Source organism: Solea senegalensis, linkage group LG11 (assembly GCF_019176455.1).
Source record: "Solea senegalensis isolate Sse05_10M linkage group LG11, IFAPA_SoseM_1, whole genome shotgun sequence".
NCBI classification, from domain to species: domain Eukaryota; kingdom Metazoa; phylum Chordata; class Actinopteri; order Pleuronectiformes; family Soleidae; genus Solea; species Solea senegalensis.
Window position 1 is genome coordinate 7,858,971 of NC_058031.1, and position 17,570 is coordinate 7,876,540.

Sequence of the window (17,570 nt, forward strand, 5' to 3'; positions counted from 1 at the left end):
TGCGTAGAGTATGTGAAAGTGCTGGTCATTATTTGTGTTTTATTTGAGTAACTGTTCCATTACAACCAGGGTTGAGCTGAGGGTTCTGGGAAATGCAGAAAATCTTGTACTGATGGAGCAGTAGACATCGTGAGTCACACACAGTTACAACACAGGCTTTAAATGATCAGCGAATGCTTCAAACAACAGTGACTAATGATATTAGAAAGAGCCAGTGTCGCAGGGTTCATCTTGTCTTTAAGTCTGACAGTTTAAAATAAGTTGCGGTGGAGAGTTTGAGTCAGGTGAAGTGAGGTAAGAGAAAGCACAAAGAACAGAGCAGGGAGGAACCTGAACCATGAAGCGGTGGAAAGAACGAAAGATGGGAAGGAGAAGAAAAGAGAAATGGAGCCCCTTTGGACTGTCTGGAAAAAAAAAACAACTCTGGATTTATTTAGACCCTCCACATGAGTACTAACACCACACAATGACACATAAATATTCTCCTCTTCATTCCCGGTTAAGTGAGCGGTTCTTTGTGCCGCACCCGACCCCTCCTTCTTTTCTCGGTGATTACATTTTCTTTAAGAAGCAGACTTCCCAGTGGTGGGCTGAATTTATTAATAAATTTGGATTTGATTGTATCACCAAAAGCCCCCCCATCACGAGTTGATTTGTATACATACTAGCACATTAGTAGTTGTGCCTTCCCAAAGATAGGCCTATTGAATAATGAATGTTTTTCTATTAAGTACCATGGTGCCTCCCACCATTGGCCATTAATATTGAAGAGATGTAAGCCCCTGCTAACAGCAGAGGGAACAACATCAAATGAAGCTGGGAGTTGGACGAGCACATGAAAGGAATCCCCTCAATAGGCTTTGGCTGTGGCTTGTGTATGAGTTTGCAGTACAGCAAAGAGTGACGTTGACAGTTAATACAACGATCTCGCTGCTGCTCAAGGGAGGAGAAAATGTGGGATTCTCACTATGGGGATTGTGTATGCCGGTCTGTATTTTACTAGGGATCAATGAATGTTACCAATACTAATATTGATACTGCTTATTATTACTGATACTTATCAACACTAAGCAATACTTTTCTATGATTTGGTGCGGAGAACACCGCAATGCCATATGGTTGGTGTAGTGTACCTAAGTTTTGGACCTGGTCAGAACTTTCTACGTGGAGTTTGCATGTTCTCCCCGTGTGTGCGTGGGTTTTCTCCGAGTTCTCCAGTTTCCTCCCGCAGTCCATAAACATGAAGATTTAGGGATTAGGCAAAGTGGGCACTCTAAATTGACTATAGACGTGAGAGTGGGTGGTTGTTTGTCTCTATGTGGCCCTGTCATGGACTGCTGACCTGTCCAGGGTGTGCACCACCTTTCACCCTATGTCAGCTGGGATTGGCACCACCGCCCCCCCATGACCCTCATGTGGAGGATAAAGCAGTAGATGATTAATGAATGAATGAATTAACACAGAGGATGAAGAAGACGGGGACGAGTATACTTCTGTCACCACCAGAGGCTCGGGACTTCTGTTTAAAGCCTGAGATTCCCATGATGGCTCGAATACACAACGTCACACGCAATCACCTGAAATGGAGTGAAGCGCTTCCATATACCGCACATTTTTTGACCTAGAAATGGCCCATTCAAACGCAGAGCATCATGCATACCCATGTGAGAATCCATACCCCGCAAATATGCCCCATCTCGACGTCTTTTTCCGCCCCCGTTTTAATGCGCTAAAACCTCCTTCTCATCACAACCCATATCTCTTTCCCAGCTACAAGGCGTTTAAGACTCCATAAAGTATTTAGGATGTGGTTTGTTCAGGAACAAGTGATCATTGGGGGCTTTTATCAAGTCCATTAATTGCTGCTCACAATTGAATGTGACATGCTCAAATTAGTCTGAGCAGAGTCCAGAGACAAAGAGATTAGCGGCAAGCTCATAATTTGTATCAAGGGCTGTTTAATTTCAAAAGCAAACTATCTGGCTGTGGAGAGTAATTCCGGGAGTGTCCCACTGATAAACTCCTCCTGTAATAAATGAGTATATTATAGTTTTAGGATGAAGAATAGACTGTAAACATGTTGATACTGTACGGTTTATTTATTGCTCAATTGTCTCATATAATGCCATTCAGCTCAGTCAGCTACTGTAGTTACAGTGACACAGCCTGAAGGCGACACTGGACGAGTATTCCGCTCTGTTGTATACTGAGTTTAGCCACGGCTGCATTAACATAACTTCCTCCAGTGGAATAAGTCAACACCTCACACTGAGACTTCCCCAGGCTGTTCACACAAAACATGCTCCACCATTTTTCTTTTTCTTTTGCACATTATTATCATCTTCTCTTTTTTTTTCTCCTGGAACTTCCTGTCTCTCGTCATCAAATGAAGTTATCTCTCCCTTATTTCAGTGTTGTGGCCTAATCCTATAGAATGTGTAAGGAAAATGTGCTGGTAAATGGCCAATGCTCAGATCCCGAGAGCTGCAGAGTGATAGATTACACCAGAGGGAGTTGGGAAGTGGGAGCAGAGAGTGCGACATAGAAGCTGACTGGCTGTTTGCTGGAGATTACTCTCTATTGACAGTGTGACAATGCCAGGCGGGTAGCAGCACTGCTCCTAACAGGATTACACTGGGAGCATGGCATGGCAGTACTGGGTGGGAATGGGTGAGTGAGGATGGCAGGGTGTGCATGCATGTCCAATGATGCTTCCTTTTCCTTTTGCCTCTGTACGGTCAAACAAGCAAGTGGGATACTCAGAGGAAGAGGGTGTATCAACTAGCCCGAGAGAGGGGAGGTGATGAAAGACAGAAATCAAAAGAAGGAAAAGAGATGCAAAGAGGAGGATGTTGCACTGAAATATAAAGGCATGCTCCACCCCTTTAAAGGTCATTTGCAGTACATGACTGCAGTAGCTTCCCTCTGCGTTGTAAAGTCACTAGGCTCTGGTTTACACACAGTTGTAGATTTGTGCCTTTTGTTTGTGTAAGACATACAGTCACAGAGACAAAGAGCAGCACTTCTCTTACACCTCCTCTGTTTCCTCAGCCTACAGACTTCAGTGGTGTGAGCCTTTGAAGTGCCATCTTTTTTTTCTTTCTGTGGTCCACTCATGAATCAACTGCCAGTGGGGAGCTCAGTCAAATGTGTTTCATGCATGGATTAGACCGTCTTCCTGTGCTCGGTCCACTGTGGGAAGGGTTCCGTCTCAGCCTCAAGGGCAGCAAGAGGAAGTCTCCCAAGCTTTTAGCGGACCCATCTGTGATACCGCTTCACCGTCCTGTCCCCACCGCTGCCTCACCTGTCATCCATCATGGCTGATAGGAATTATCAGAGTGGCATCCACATCCCCTCTGCTGCTCATCCCAATCTTTTTTCTGCCCTCTTTTCTCCTGGCCCTTTACTTTTTATCTTCTCTCTATTTTTTCACTCACATAGTTACAGTCCCCAATCCCCTCCTCCTCCTCCTCCTCCTCCCCTCTCCTGTTCTCTCTCATTGCTTATGTAACCATGACCAAGTCTACTCAGATAGCTGCTGCCAATGCCCGACATGGATATATTTAGCCATTATGTTTTTTGCCCCCAACCGTCCCCATACCATGCATGCCCAAGCAGTGCTAAAAGATTCATGTATTCAGATCCTTCAGGCGCCGCAGTGACACACTTACTTTACATCCAGAGCAATTAATGTCCACTGAATCTAGATTACGATGTCAGAGTCCCACAGGGACGCTGCAGTGTGCAGCACCGATCAAAGGGTTACTATCACATGGCACTTTGCAGCTCAGTAAGTGGGCACAACTAACTGTTGGTGTTGTCCCCTCCGCCCTGCATTGGCCAGTAATAGCGTATCGATTGTTGACATTGCAGCCCCACAAAGCAAAGCGACAGTCCTCGCCTCCCTTTTACCCTCCTCCGTGTCTCTGTCCACCAAACACCACACTCTTGATCTTTATCTCCCTCCTCATATTTTGCCCCAAACTTTCTGCTCTCACTCTGTTTTCCTCCTCCTCCTCCTCATCCGACTGCTCTTCTCCTCTGTTAAAGGGCTGGATGATGGCCAAGGTGGGAGGCTCAACAGGGTTCTGCAGCACAGAAGGCAGTGTGCCACCCTGTGCCAAGGTCATGCTGGGCAGCCATATTGTATTTTATGAATAGGGGGTCTGCACTTAGCATTAATGTGGCCCCTTGTTAGATTTATTATCCATGGCAACAGCAGTAGATTTGGGGCAGGCAAAATTAGACCGTTAATAAAGCTTCCGTAGTTTTTATTGAGACGATTCTTTCATCCCATTTACAGTTGAATAGACGAGAGGAAGGAGTTTTAGGAAGATGAGTCTGATCTTCATGTTTGATTGAGTGTGTTTGAATGTGATGCCATATTTCTGCTGAAAGAGCCATAAAAGACATGCTACCGCCCTTCTGTTGTGAGTAAAGCATGCTCTTGGCACAGTTACGCGTGGCGTGTTCTAACATCCTTGGATGCAGACATGGGGAGTGTTCTTAATTGCTTTTACAGCCACCTTGACTGAAAGAGCACATTTACCCTTGAGCATCCACAGAAAACTGTGTGCATTTATAATCTCAGTACGACAGGTTCATAACTGAAGGGGGGGGAAGAAAAAAAAACCTTCAACGTCACTTTTCACACACCGGCTTCAACTTTCTCCCTGACTTTGGCTATTTGTTTAAACACTATAGGTGACCCCGGTGGCTGGACCCCCAGAAGGAGGCACACGGGTGACCATCCATGGCACAAACCTCGGGCTGGCCTTTTCGGACATGGTGGGCAATGTGGAGGTGGCGGGAGTGAGGTGTACGCCTGTAGAGGAGGGCTACATCATAGCCGAACAGTAAGTCACACAAATAGGAAACTCTAGAGCATTTTTAATGCAGTTGAACTTGTAATATGTTGCTCAAGTTTAGCAATTGTTGGTGAAGTGGCACGTTGAATATCCCTTACTTTACCTTTTCCGTTCAAATGTGTTGGAGAACCTATGTAGACCCGACCGCATCTCATACAATCATGTGAATGTACACCTAAAAAATGATTAACTCTTCAGTTTCTGCCAAATGAAAATAATCCATAACTGGACCGTTTATGGGAATATTTCCAGCTAATTATCTTCCACTGTATTGTAAGCAGTACAACTTGCTACTTGATTGGCGTCATGAAATCACTTCATAATGACAAAACCGTATTATGTGTGGATTATAATCCGTTCCAAATCTCCTCACTATACACCACATTATATGGATTGTGAGAAAAAGACGCTCTACCTCTGCCTTGATGAAGACTGGAGCAGGTCCAGAAAGTCTGGCCGTGACATTGCTGTTCTCCCCCTGCAGCACACTAGCACACTTCTCTCCATGTAGCTCATCGAGTCAGCAACAATCCCACAACAGCTGTGTGTGTTTACTAGTGTTTACCTCCCTAATTGTCCCACGCTGTGCATACATTACGTTAAATGCTGTCCTTTTCACCCTCAACTAATGAAATGCAGCCCGTGCTTCACTACTTGCCCAGTCTCCCCCTTCGGCTAGTCACGCACGACTTGTGTCAAAAAATAAAACCTGGTTTTCCACGGTTCTCTTACCTCCTCAGGTGATGCAGGGCCCACAAGAGAAAGGGAGGGGTATACACACACACACACACACACACACACACACACACACACACATGCTGCTTAACATATTTAGCGCCAAACAAAATGTATTTTTGGATTAGGATTAATTTGGATAGCCTTTGGCCAATGAGGTTCGCTGGTGGAGGAAAAACAAATTCTTTAAAGATACTCATTATGCAGCTATACATATAATGAAAGTATAGAATTGTAGTAAGCAACGCCACAATAACATTGTGTTACTAAGTACCCCAGGTAGCACAATAACTACAGAAACATTATTGTAATATTTTAGATATCCAATAATATCCAATATCTTAGATGGGGTTTCTCAAAATGGTGGGCCTGGACCCAAAAGTGCGTTGCAGGGCTCGAGAGTTTTGTCTGTGTTGTAATTCTCCATCTCAACTACTGTTTTCTCGGTCAATCACCAGTCAGACTTCGTTAGAATCGCACATTTCATACAAACCGATGTAACTCCAAGTGCTTCATAATGTACAAACGCAAGTGTGACTCAATATATGCTTTCTTAAGCGGGAAAGGGAAACCTGTAAAGGGGTTTGTTCCGTGTATATCAGCGGAACTTCCTGAGACAACTTATATTGAGTTAAAACTTAGTTTAAAATACCATTATAGTGTATATTGTATTTCATCACTCAGCCCTAAAAATAACTGCGTATGAATTTTGGGCCACGTCACCCAGCCCAAGCATAAAGGTATAATGTATCACTGCACTATTTTTGCTGAAACTGAGTGGTTCCTAAAATTCAGTCACGACCGAACGACTGAATAAATATGACTCCCAAGACTGGAGTCATTTGAGAAGCACTGATCAAACCAAAATGCTTAATGCTGAGCTTTGTGTGCTCAACTGAGAACACAGTAAAGTTTTAAATGTATAGCTGTATCATGACTGGGGCACAGCTGACACAGATACACGCCCGTGCAGGCTGTCAAAGTCGTGGCTCTCAGAGGAGCCTTTAACCCTAATTCTTGCCTTGGCCTACTTTTGCCCCCAGAAAGAGAACAGCTCAGCAGAGCTCCGCCGCTGCAGCTCGCATACGTTTTGTCTTCTTTCAAAGTGTTTTCATAATAAAGTGAATTTTGAAAAGTAAATAGTTTACAAATTGTGATGGTGACACCGAGTACAGTCAGTTTTCCTTTACTCAGCAGTTAATGCAGCTAATTAATATCCACTATGGGCCACTGATCTGACAGCAGTTCAATCTATTTGGGGACGAGCCAGGGAATTCATTTATATATATAAAATGATGACCTGTATCTTTGAGTGAATTAAAAGGTTAAAATCTTCAAATATGTTTGTATCAAGTTTTAATTTACTGTGATGGACTTGACTTGAGAGAGAAAAAAACCCACTCCTATATATTTTATGTTACTACTTCAGAGAAGTGTGTGAAAGCAATTCCTGTTTTGAAAAAAATGTCTCTTTTGTTAGTGAGAAACAAGTCGATGTTAACCGCAGGACGTCAGGTGGTTCAGTGGGTCCTTCTCTAAGCACTATAGTGGGAGGAGCATATTAGCTCTGTCAGTAAATATTATGCAGATCCTCCAGCAAAGGCTCCTACAAATAATTGTAATTCAGGTGATCAACACTGGAGAAGCAATACTCTTGCTTCCTGTCTGCCTCTTGTCATCTGCCTCACCACATATTCTGTCCCTTCTTCCCTGTCTGTGATCGCGTCTTGTGCTTTATTACTCTCCAGCACCGCCAATCGATAGGCGTCGTCCTTTTATTATGTCATTTCATGTAGTCACCTGCAGCGCCGGCCGACACCTGATCACACCGTATGATAAAGCTCCATCGATCCCGACGCCTGATTTACATCGCACGCACCACACCTGGCATTGCACCAGCGCTGTCGGGAGCCGGGTGGTTGGTGGGAAATTTAGTGCCGGGGTGCCGAGGGCGGAGAGGCACTGGTCGCATTTAAAGACTTGTCATTGAGGGGGTCGTGGTCGATGTCTCAATGTGTCTCTGTAATGAAATGAACTAGACAACAAGAGAAAGATTGCATTTAGTGTGGACGATAAATCAATGTCAGCTAGCGAAGTGTTTTGATTACTTTCTCCTACATTATGCCAACTTTCTATATATATATACATATATATATGTATATATATGTATATATATATATATATATATATATAAATAATTTTAATTAATTACTTTTTGTCTTTTGCAGGATTGTGTGTGAGATGGATGCAGCCCCCACTGACAGCAGACCCGGTCCAGTCCAGCTGTGCGTAGCAGAGTGCAGACCAGAACTCAGAGCTCGCTCCTCACAACTCTACTCCTTTGTGGTACGACTGCTTTCATTCATATATATATATATATATATATATATATATATATATATATATATATATATATATATATATATATATATGCTCATATAATGTGCACCAGAGCTTATAAAGCGTACTGCGTCAAATAAAAGCTCATTTTAATGCGCCAGAGGTAAATAATGGTATGCCAGTTACCATGCCTGTAGTAGAATTAGGCTCTGCCTATGTTTACTGTTTATTTGTTTGTTTGTGTGTTTGACTATAATATAGTATATATATATATCATTTGAATTTTGCGTCATCTTAAGCCTTCATAAGAGTTTCTTGTCTCTCCTTCACTGTAAACGAAAGAAAAATCCAAAATCCAAAAACAAATACTCAAAAACATAATGATGTTTAGTTAATGTTTCGCTCGTGAGTGTTTTTCCTCTTCGTTAACATTACAGTAATTGAAGAATGTGCTTTAGCATTTGTGAGAGCCCTTATGTCGTTTTAAGCAATTTAAATTTGGTAAACAATAGCGCTCACAGAGCGGCATACGTAAAATAAACACCCAGATAAAGATTGGATGCTTCATAATTAGAGTCGTAAAAGAGAACGGATGGCAGGTAAAACATACAGTACGCGCTCCTGTTCCCTCACATGTGCGCATACGTGTCCTTGTCTGCTAACAGATCACTTCCTGTCCCACTCGCACTCTCTCACACCTTCACAACTAGTGATCCCGCAACAATTAACAGCACGCGGTAATTACTTCTCTTGTTCTCCGAGTACCTGCTTTAGCCTGCGTCCCGGAAGTCACGCTTGGTTGAGAGGTTGGAGTTTTGTCAGTAGTGATGCCCCCCGGGGGCCCCCCCCACACACACACACACACACACACACACAGCAGCGGTACAGCTGCTACTCTGAGAAGCAGTGGAATTCCTCTGAGAAATCTTCACAGAGCCCAGAATTGGCACCACTTGCTATTCCCTTGTTTTGCAGACACACATGCTGCGAGCCAGCGACAGTGACGCTCTTGGCAAAGGGATAGTTGTAAAGTGTGCATTTCCGGGGGTTTTATTTTTTGTGCACATAAATGTTTATGGACGACTTCATCCGGCATGCATGTGTATGATGGGCTGTCAGTGTGGCTACTTCTCCATCTGTCTGTCTATCATTAAAATGCTTCGCTCACACGGCGCACAGGGGGAGGATTCTTCTGGGACTCTAAGAGCTCCCAATCTTTATCCTATTCTCACCCACCAGCGTTGCACTCCTCTGCCATCGGCCTTGCGCTGCGAATGACTGTAATTTTCTGGGGATCTGTGATTATACGTGAAGCTTTCAAGAGACACTAGAAAGATACTGTGCCATCTACCGCCAGAAAATAGCTATGTTTTAGTCCTGGTTTTTTGGATCTGTGGTTTCTGTCCTCTCTCTCCCTGCTCCTACACCTCGCTCTCAACATGTCCTTCTCTGCCTCCCTCTGTTTTGCAGACTCCCACAGTCACAGGTCTGTCTCCAAGCAGAGGTCCAGAGTCCGGAGGCACCAAAGTGACCATCATGGGAGAAAATCTGGGCGCCGGCAGCAGTGTTAGTGTTCAGTTTGGGAACCAGACCTGCGAGTTCTTTGGGTGAGATTTTCCCTTTTTCACCCTCTTCTCGTGTTAGGAGTCGCCCTCAGAATCAGAATCAGAATACTAGATTAATCTAAGGATGCGTTACATTTGCTCCCTCTGAAATGAGGTCACACGCTGGAATAGAAAAGATTATCAAAACAAAATATGACCAACAGATTATCCTGAAGTATATGACAAGAAGGATGTGCTTAGTGTGAAATATGAGCATTTCTAATTCCTTAAAACGTCACGGATGGTTGGACAAATTTTGTTTAATGCAGCTCAAAAAAAAAATGGACGGTAAGAAGTTAAGAAGGGATGGTGAAATTAAATAATATGAAAACAAAAACAAGCGGCTTTGAATAGATAAACTGATTGATGGAGAGTACGTGGATGGAAAAAGATGAAAGATTATAGCGTGCAAGTACAGTATTTTTATTGTACTTGCACGTTAATGTGAAGTGGAAAGTGAAACGATCATATAAACGCAATGAAGTGCGACTGAGAGACAAATTTGAAGTGCACAGTTTTACAGTTTCAATATTACCGCGTAATGTGGGTATTGGAGAGAGATAAACTCATCTGCTTCCTATGAAGGTTGAAAGTTGCCACCTACATTAAGTGATTAAAGCCCACATAGACCGGAAGCTCCAATTAACGCTGCGTGTGTGTGTGTGTATCTGCGTCATTACCTCGTTTATGAAACCCTAAAGTTTCAAAACAAACAGTTCAGCCACTGCTGAGAAAATAGTGTTGTATTGTTTTCCTGGGCTCTGCGAAGCGGATCGGCACTTCCTTAATTTGATGTCGTCATCAGAAATCCTCACCACTCCTCTCACCACCGTAGCGCCTCCTGGTGCGGGCACTAGTCCGGGCACATCCGGTTGCGTACATTCAACCGCAGAAGAAGAAGAACGACTCTCGTTGTAGCTGCTGAGATGCAGAGCATCCACCGTGCCAGAGGGGGAGCTGTGTATCTGAGAGCTGGCCTATCTATTACGTCACTTCCAGGTACCTGGCCAATCACAGGACAGTGGGAAAGCTCTCGTTGGCTGGCCAATCACAACACAGTCCACATTCTAGGGGTGTGGTTTTGGTCTGAAACAGCGCGGCTGACGAGAGCGTCAGTGAGGAGATATTTTGATCGGCTCGTTTGCAGCGATTAGGAGGTTTTTAACCATGAAAACAAGTTAATATATGTAAGTAGACCTCCATAACTAACATATATGTGTGATACAAGCATTCTATGTCACCTTTAAACAAGTGTGAAAACCAAAAACAATTTGCTTTTGTCATGTCCTTATATATTAGATGATCTTCTTTTGCAATGCCAAAATGTGTTTAGGCACGTGTGCCTGTACGTCACAAAGTTTTTTTTAGCTGCTACATACATCACTGTCAGAAAATGTTAGATATATGGCAAGCTGTGAGCATGTGAGGAAAAAACAAGTCCCATGAGGGTGTGAATTATTCCCATTAAATAAGCTGCTATATTTCATGGCTTTCTCATGTTTTTTCCCCCGACATTACTGAGAAAAACTCCCTCGGGGGGGGAAAGCCTCGCTCTCTCTCTCCCTCGTCAGAAAAACGTGTGTAAATCTTAATAAGGTTTTGATGACCTTCTGCATCACATCGTGTAATAATAGCTCGCAGAAAAACCATCTATGAATCTTTCATCCTTTTCCATCCACGTTCTCTCCATCAATCAGTTTATCTATTCAAAGCCGCTTGTTTTTGTTTTCATATTATTTCATTTCACCGTCCCTTCTTACTTCTTACCGTCCATCTTCTCTCCGCTCGCGTCGGCATCTTTTTTTAAGCTGTGTTGTGAGGCTGAGGAGTCAAGCCAGTTTTAATGAGATATGGGGCTAATTACTGGCTTGTGTTTCTCCACTGCATTCCTGGTATTAAAAAATATATATGCAAATATTCACGTGCGTCCGTGTAGCACGAAATCACTTCGATTCTTTGAAATGTCTTTGGAATTAAGTGCAAATGCCGTCGTAAGGGCTTTTATTCATTTTAATTATGGGAACAGGCGGGTTTGTTTGTGCTGCTGATGATTAAGGAACACGTGACTGTTGTCCATGATGCTGTAGGTGGTGTTTGATGCTCTGACTAACACCTCTACACTGTGACACGTCCAGAAAACACATGCAATTATGAATTCATGTCGCTACGGTGAGAGGAAATTGTAATCGTCAGCCAACTTTAGGTTTAATTATGCACATATTCTTATATATAACCACATCTGGTGTACAATATTAACAGCCACAAACTGCCAAAGTGCCTTTCAAGGTTCCCTCACTAGATACCAACTGTTCACACGTCAGGCATCGTCTCAGTCCATCATTGGTCGTCTCACCTGATCATCAAAGAGTTCCCCATATAATATTGCCGTTCTGCTTCTATTCCAGACGGACCATGGCGGAGATCGTGTGCTACTCTGCTCCCTCTCTGTCCGGCGTTGGCCCCGTGCAGATCAGCGTGAGCGTGGACCGCGCCCAAGTCAGGGAGAGCCTCACCTTTGAGTACATCGAGGACCCCACTGTCCAGCGTATCGAGCCAGACTGGAGCATTGCGAGGTAAAGTCGCGACACCTGTTGTTGTGCTGGAAGCACACGGCGCCAAATACAAAGCCGCTCACCGACTGAACATGTGAGGTCACAGACCTTATGCCCACCTCCCCCCTCCCCGCCCACCATCCAGAGCATTAAAACCAGACTGTCCAGGCCAGTGGAAATAACCAAACACGAGTCAATATTGCACTTTCAATTACTGCTCAGTGCACTTGTAATTAGGCTGTATCTGATAGAACTGCCACAGCTACAAAGAGCGGAGAGGACGGTCACCGTTGAGATTACGATTTTTTCGCTCGCCTATCATACGCGGCGCTGATCCATCTGTTGAACATCTTTGGCAGACAGACACAAATACACCACTCACGACTAATTAAAAGCAGGAGAGGGAGGAAAATGAAATAGCGGCTTAGTAGAACAATGTGCTATCAGAGGTGTGAGTCCACAGCAGATGGCGTGGGCTTTAGAGACGGAGTGCAGGGGACACTGCTGCAGAAGTGTGATTGCACAGAGGAATAAGAGGATGGAAATGAAGGGAGGCGGCTACGAAAGGACATATCATATTAGTCATCCGCCCGTGATTTCTCCTCTTTCTTTTTACACCTGCTCCTCTTACATAGAAGGTAAATCCAGAGGATTAGTGGATTTTGACAAATAACATGTGTAACCAGTTTCACAGTTATCCCACTGTTCATCAGTCCGGTTTCCTTGAAGTTGAACTGTACGTGTTATCACGGTCACATTTTTAGAAGATCAGGGGTGTCATGGGCCCTTCTGCGTGGAGTTTGCATGTTCCCCCCCCACGTGTGCGTGCTCCGGGTTCTCTGGCTTCCTTCCACATTCCAAAAATTGGGCATTTTTAAATGGATTGTGAGAGTGGATGGTTGATTGTCCAGGGTGTACCCCACCTTTCGCCCCATGTCAGCTGCGAAAATAGACGGACCTGTGCTCATAGCATCAAATGACTTTAATTATTTTTTTTATTTGTCAGCTTCATAAAGTGTATATAGGAAAGTGATGTTGCCTTTTGGTGTAAAGAGTGAAGCCAAGGAAGTAGGACGGATTGGCAGTTAGCCACCCGGGCGAACTCCACTGGTTGCAAAAAGAACATTAGAATGGAAGAAAATGAGTCTATTTCTCACTTGATTTATAATGTCACTAACCATTTTCCAGTCTCAATCACTAGATTTAGATCTTCAATGGAACATTTTTCTAATTATCTTCTCATAGTGTATAGAGAAAAAAAAGACCATAAAGCATGGTACAGAAAGAGTGGCCACCTCAATATCTGGTTAAATGAAATTAAAATAATGTGTTGAATGTACAAGCATCATTTGTCTCGGTGGTTGACTCAGTGATGCTGCGTGACATTTATCACTGTGGGAACATATAGGTGGATGTCAATTACCACGTAAAGAAAACACTGATTTCCTTTAATTTGATAACGCCAACCTTAATGAACTATCATTTAGATTAAGTCTGTAGGAAAAACCCATTATATGAAAAAAAAAGTGGGAAAAAGTGAAGTTGTACTTGTAGTTGGTATAAGATTTTGGACAGACTTTTATCCGACTATGTTAAATGATATTCTCTGGGATGAACGCTCCTGCTCATTTCACTTTTATTCTCTGTGCATTATATTTATGTTACCGTCTATTCTCTGTGTATTTCAAGTCGTTTATCTTTATCTTCGTCTATGTCTGAAATATGTGCCAGATTGTTGATTTTTACATGTTCTGCTGCGACTCAAAGCTTTGCATTCATCTGGTTTTTAACGGATCCATAAAGATTGAACAGCACATTTTTAACAAAAGAGAATAAAAGGAAGAGCAGTCACTGTTTAAGTCTTATCTCCACAGTAGCTGATTATATAATTTAATGAGCCTGCAGCGTAGGCCCATAGACGGTGCACGCTCCATCTCCAGTGGCTCACTCGCCACGTTCTCCACGACATGAACGTGTTCCAGCCTTGTCTCTAAATTCAGCACACCACATCGACTGGCGCAACAATGAAAAACAATAAACATCAACATCAACCCGAGCGGCTTCACCGAGAGCCACACATCCCGCACTTCCCCTCCCACATTGTTTGTGTCCTTTGTTTGTGCTGCTGCGTTATAAAGCCCAAAGAACCACCACTGCATCCTCGTGTGCTTGAGCTGCCTTGGGTTTTTCAAATGCCAATTGATTGCAGCCAGTGAAGTCTATTAAAATTGTCTCTAATCATTCTCCTCCACAAAGGCTTTTCTCTCCCAAAAGAAAGGGAGGATGAGAGTTCGTTTGACGCGTTCCTTTTTGGATTGATGTTGCATCGGGTTTGGCGGTTTAGTTGACAATTGCTCATCTATTCCTTTTTCCTTTCCTCTTGAATTTCAAAAAAGATTAGACAAAAATAATTCCAATCCATTTAACCGTCTTTTCATTTGTTTTTTTTCTCCCCTGCAGTGGCCACACCCCTCTGATGGTCACAGGAACCAATCTGGATGTGGTCCAGGAGCCCAGGATCCGAGTCAAATATGCCGGCCGAGAGTCTGTCAACGTAAGAAGCGCAATGTTGTCTTTACAGTGGAACTAGTGTTGTACGTGCACCAGGGCTGTCACTTGTTCCAGAAATCGAGTTGCAACTAATATTGCATGTCAAGCTTTTCCCTCAGACGTGCACGGCACACAGACGTGACATTATTAGTCTCACGATCAGTGACAGTTGAGCGAACAGTGGAATGAGTCCACAGATTCTTATGTGATGTTGCTTTAAAAGGTAGGGTTGGAGATCCAGGACAAACAGGCTACATTTTGAATTCTTCGCAGCATCGGTAACTTCCGGTGACGCTAACTTTTCTGGAATGCCGAAAAAAACAACAAATGCTCTCGAAAGATCACAAAGACATGAAGTTAATCCACCTGTCCAGTACAAACACAGCCACCGTGACATCACTTTGCAGCCCTTCCTGGGCTTTCCGTTGCGTTGCCACCGTTCATGTTCACTCCGGACTTGGATCGCTCTGCGTCAGCAGTAACTTTCCCAAAAAAAAAAAACGTCTTTTCGTTTGTGACCAACACGTGTCGATGGCACCTTTTCTGCCATAACGTTACTGCAACTGTCTCTTTGGATTCTGCGCGATTAGTGCACAAAGAGGGTGGTGTTTTCACAGGCCTGTCCGTTCCACACGGGACTGACACTTTGAATTTTTGTGACTATTGTAACATGTACGCAGTTTAACAGATAGCTATTATTTCGATGCGTTATAGCTTCGAAAGTCTAAGTTTGGGCTGGGGTCTGACTCTAGGAGTGGAGAGGAAGACCCAGAACGCAGTTTAAGTTTGGTGACACCATATAATTGTGAACCATTACCGGAAAATATTTAACAAAATACAAATGGCCATTCATACACAACAACACAATATGTACAGTTCCGATCATGTATATACAAATTGACAATAAATACATTTAGGGAACAGTCTGTATTGATGGGTGAATGTGTGTAATGTAGATGTGGGATGTTAATTGAGTGTAAGGGCACGAGAGAGAGAGAGGAGCGCCTGTGCCAAGGATCTTCAAACTTGACTATACTTTTATACTTCTCGCCATCACCTGGCCAATTCCATGATTCATTAAGCCTAGGTCTCCGAATTGTATGATCAGCGGCTCCGGTCGTCGGCTCCTCCTGCAAACATTTCCCCCGGCGTGCTCCTCTCACTGCTGCCGGCAGCGAGCCCCGACGGTGTTATGTTACGGCGCAATGTGATGACGTAACGGCGCGGCGTAATGACACACGGCATCATTTTACGCTTCACAAAAAGGGAATAATAATGACAATGGGGTTTTTCACCCAGGTTACACTATGCATTAATGAATTGGTTACAATCAGGGAGTGAAGAGGAATACAGTAAAAAAAAACGCTCCAGAAAATGATCTCTTTCCTTAAATTTGAATGGAAATTCAAATTTCGGATAATTGTGCGCCAGAAAATGTCCCTTGTACACACTGTATGATCCCCTGAACGCACTAAAGACGGGAGCTAAGTAATGTTCAGCTGTGTGTTTTCTTAAGGGCTACCTCCCCTAACGGCCCCCTCCAGCTCTGCATGACTCAGCATGAACCCAGACGTCTTAAACGCTCCAAGTAGCATCTGAATAATGCAGCCGGTACTGAGCGTGGTCTGCATGTAGTGTGGAAATGAAGAGTTGACTCTCAAGTAAAGTGGTCAGGCACCACCTGCTGAGCCCTGATGTGCTTGTGCTGCCACACATCGAGAACAACAATACGACCAGAAAATAGGGTTTTAAACATACGTACGGAGGGTTTTTGACACATGTCAGGGGTGTTCATGATCGGGGCCAAGGAGGCAAATAATGGCTTTCAGTGGAAGATTTACTGCATTCAAAAGTCTCGGGTCAGCATAAAGAGTTCTTGTGTAATCGGAGCACTGGCTGGGGAAATCGTTACAAATTGGTTTTGAGCCCATGTCCTGGGGATCCTTGTTTAATTAAGACGATTGGATTTCCTCTCACTGATCTGGGGGAAAGGTGGGGAAGGCAGATGAATAACTAAAGAGGAATGGTGTTAAAAAATACATTACTTTCTGCTGAGAACATCATACTGTGATAAAAAAAAACTATGTATTGTATTATTATACATTAGAGGGCCATTAAGTAAAAGAATAGATATTCAATATAAACAATATAGAAATACAAAAACCAAATTAGATTTTCTTGGCTCCAACCCAGGACTTTGTATGGGGGTGATAACTATACATATGTATACCCACTGTTTTTTATTATGCAAGTGGGTATAATTATATACACTATAGCCACTTAAATTCCCCATCTCATTCATAGAATCTCAAAAAATGGATTCACACATCCGGATTTTCTACCTTTCCTTCTGAAATAAAACTCCCCACTTTAGGAATCTGTGTCTGACCTGTTTAGGGAATGTCCCTTTACTATATAAAAATATATAACTTGTTTCTGGGCTTTTTCGTGCTATACTGTTCCCTACATTGCGACACGGTTTCCCCAAAGGACCTTTGTGAGTTATGAAAGTCTGGTAAAGTAATAATCTCTGCAGAGGAGAAAGAGAACACTCCATGAGTGAGAGATTGCTGGAGACCGGGTGAAATGGCATTTGACTCATGTGTGGGAGCTGTGCTGTCTAATTTGTCAGTATTCGCAGCTTCTAGACAGAGACTTGTTCATCTCTACTGAGCCGTAATTTCTTCTAACTCGCCAAAGAAGCTCGTGTCACTGTCTTGATTGCTCTCGCAGCCACGGAGAATGAATTTCAGTTAAATGCTAAAGTTACAATTACCCGTCCTTCATTTATTTTACCGTTTTTTTCCCTCTTTGTCACTGGAGGAAGGCAAGCAGCAGAGCAACCTATAGCAATAAGAGCTGCTGTCTGTCAGCCAACCTTCAAATGATCACCTGTCTCAAACCGAATTGCTTCTCTTCTT

The 17,570-nt window shown here is 43.4% G+C and overlaps 1 protein-coding gene across 3 annotated transcripts in view; it reads left to right on the plus strand.

The window, feature by feature from the left end:
• Positions 1-17,570, plus strand: part of plxna2 (plexin A2) — a 165,654-nt gene that overhangs the window by 112,009 nt on the left and 36,075 nt on the right. For all 3 annotated transcript variants that reach the window (XM_044038260.1, XM_044038261.1, XM_044038259.1), the window contains exons 13-17: positions 4,705-4,856; positions 7,832-7,949; positions 9,414-9,550; positions 11,953-12,120; positions 14,560-14,653. In XM_044038260.1, coding sequence (XP_043894195.1) covers positions 4,705-4,856; positions 7,832-7,949; positions 9,414-9,550; positions 11,953-12,120; positions 14,560-14,653 — 669 coding nt within the window. The remainder of the gene's footprint in view (positions 1-4,704; positions 4,857-7,831; positions 7,950-9,413; positions 9,551-11,952; positions 12,121-14,559; positions 14,654-17,570) is intronic.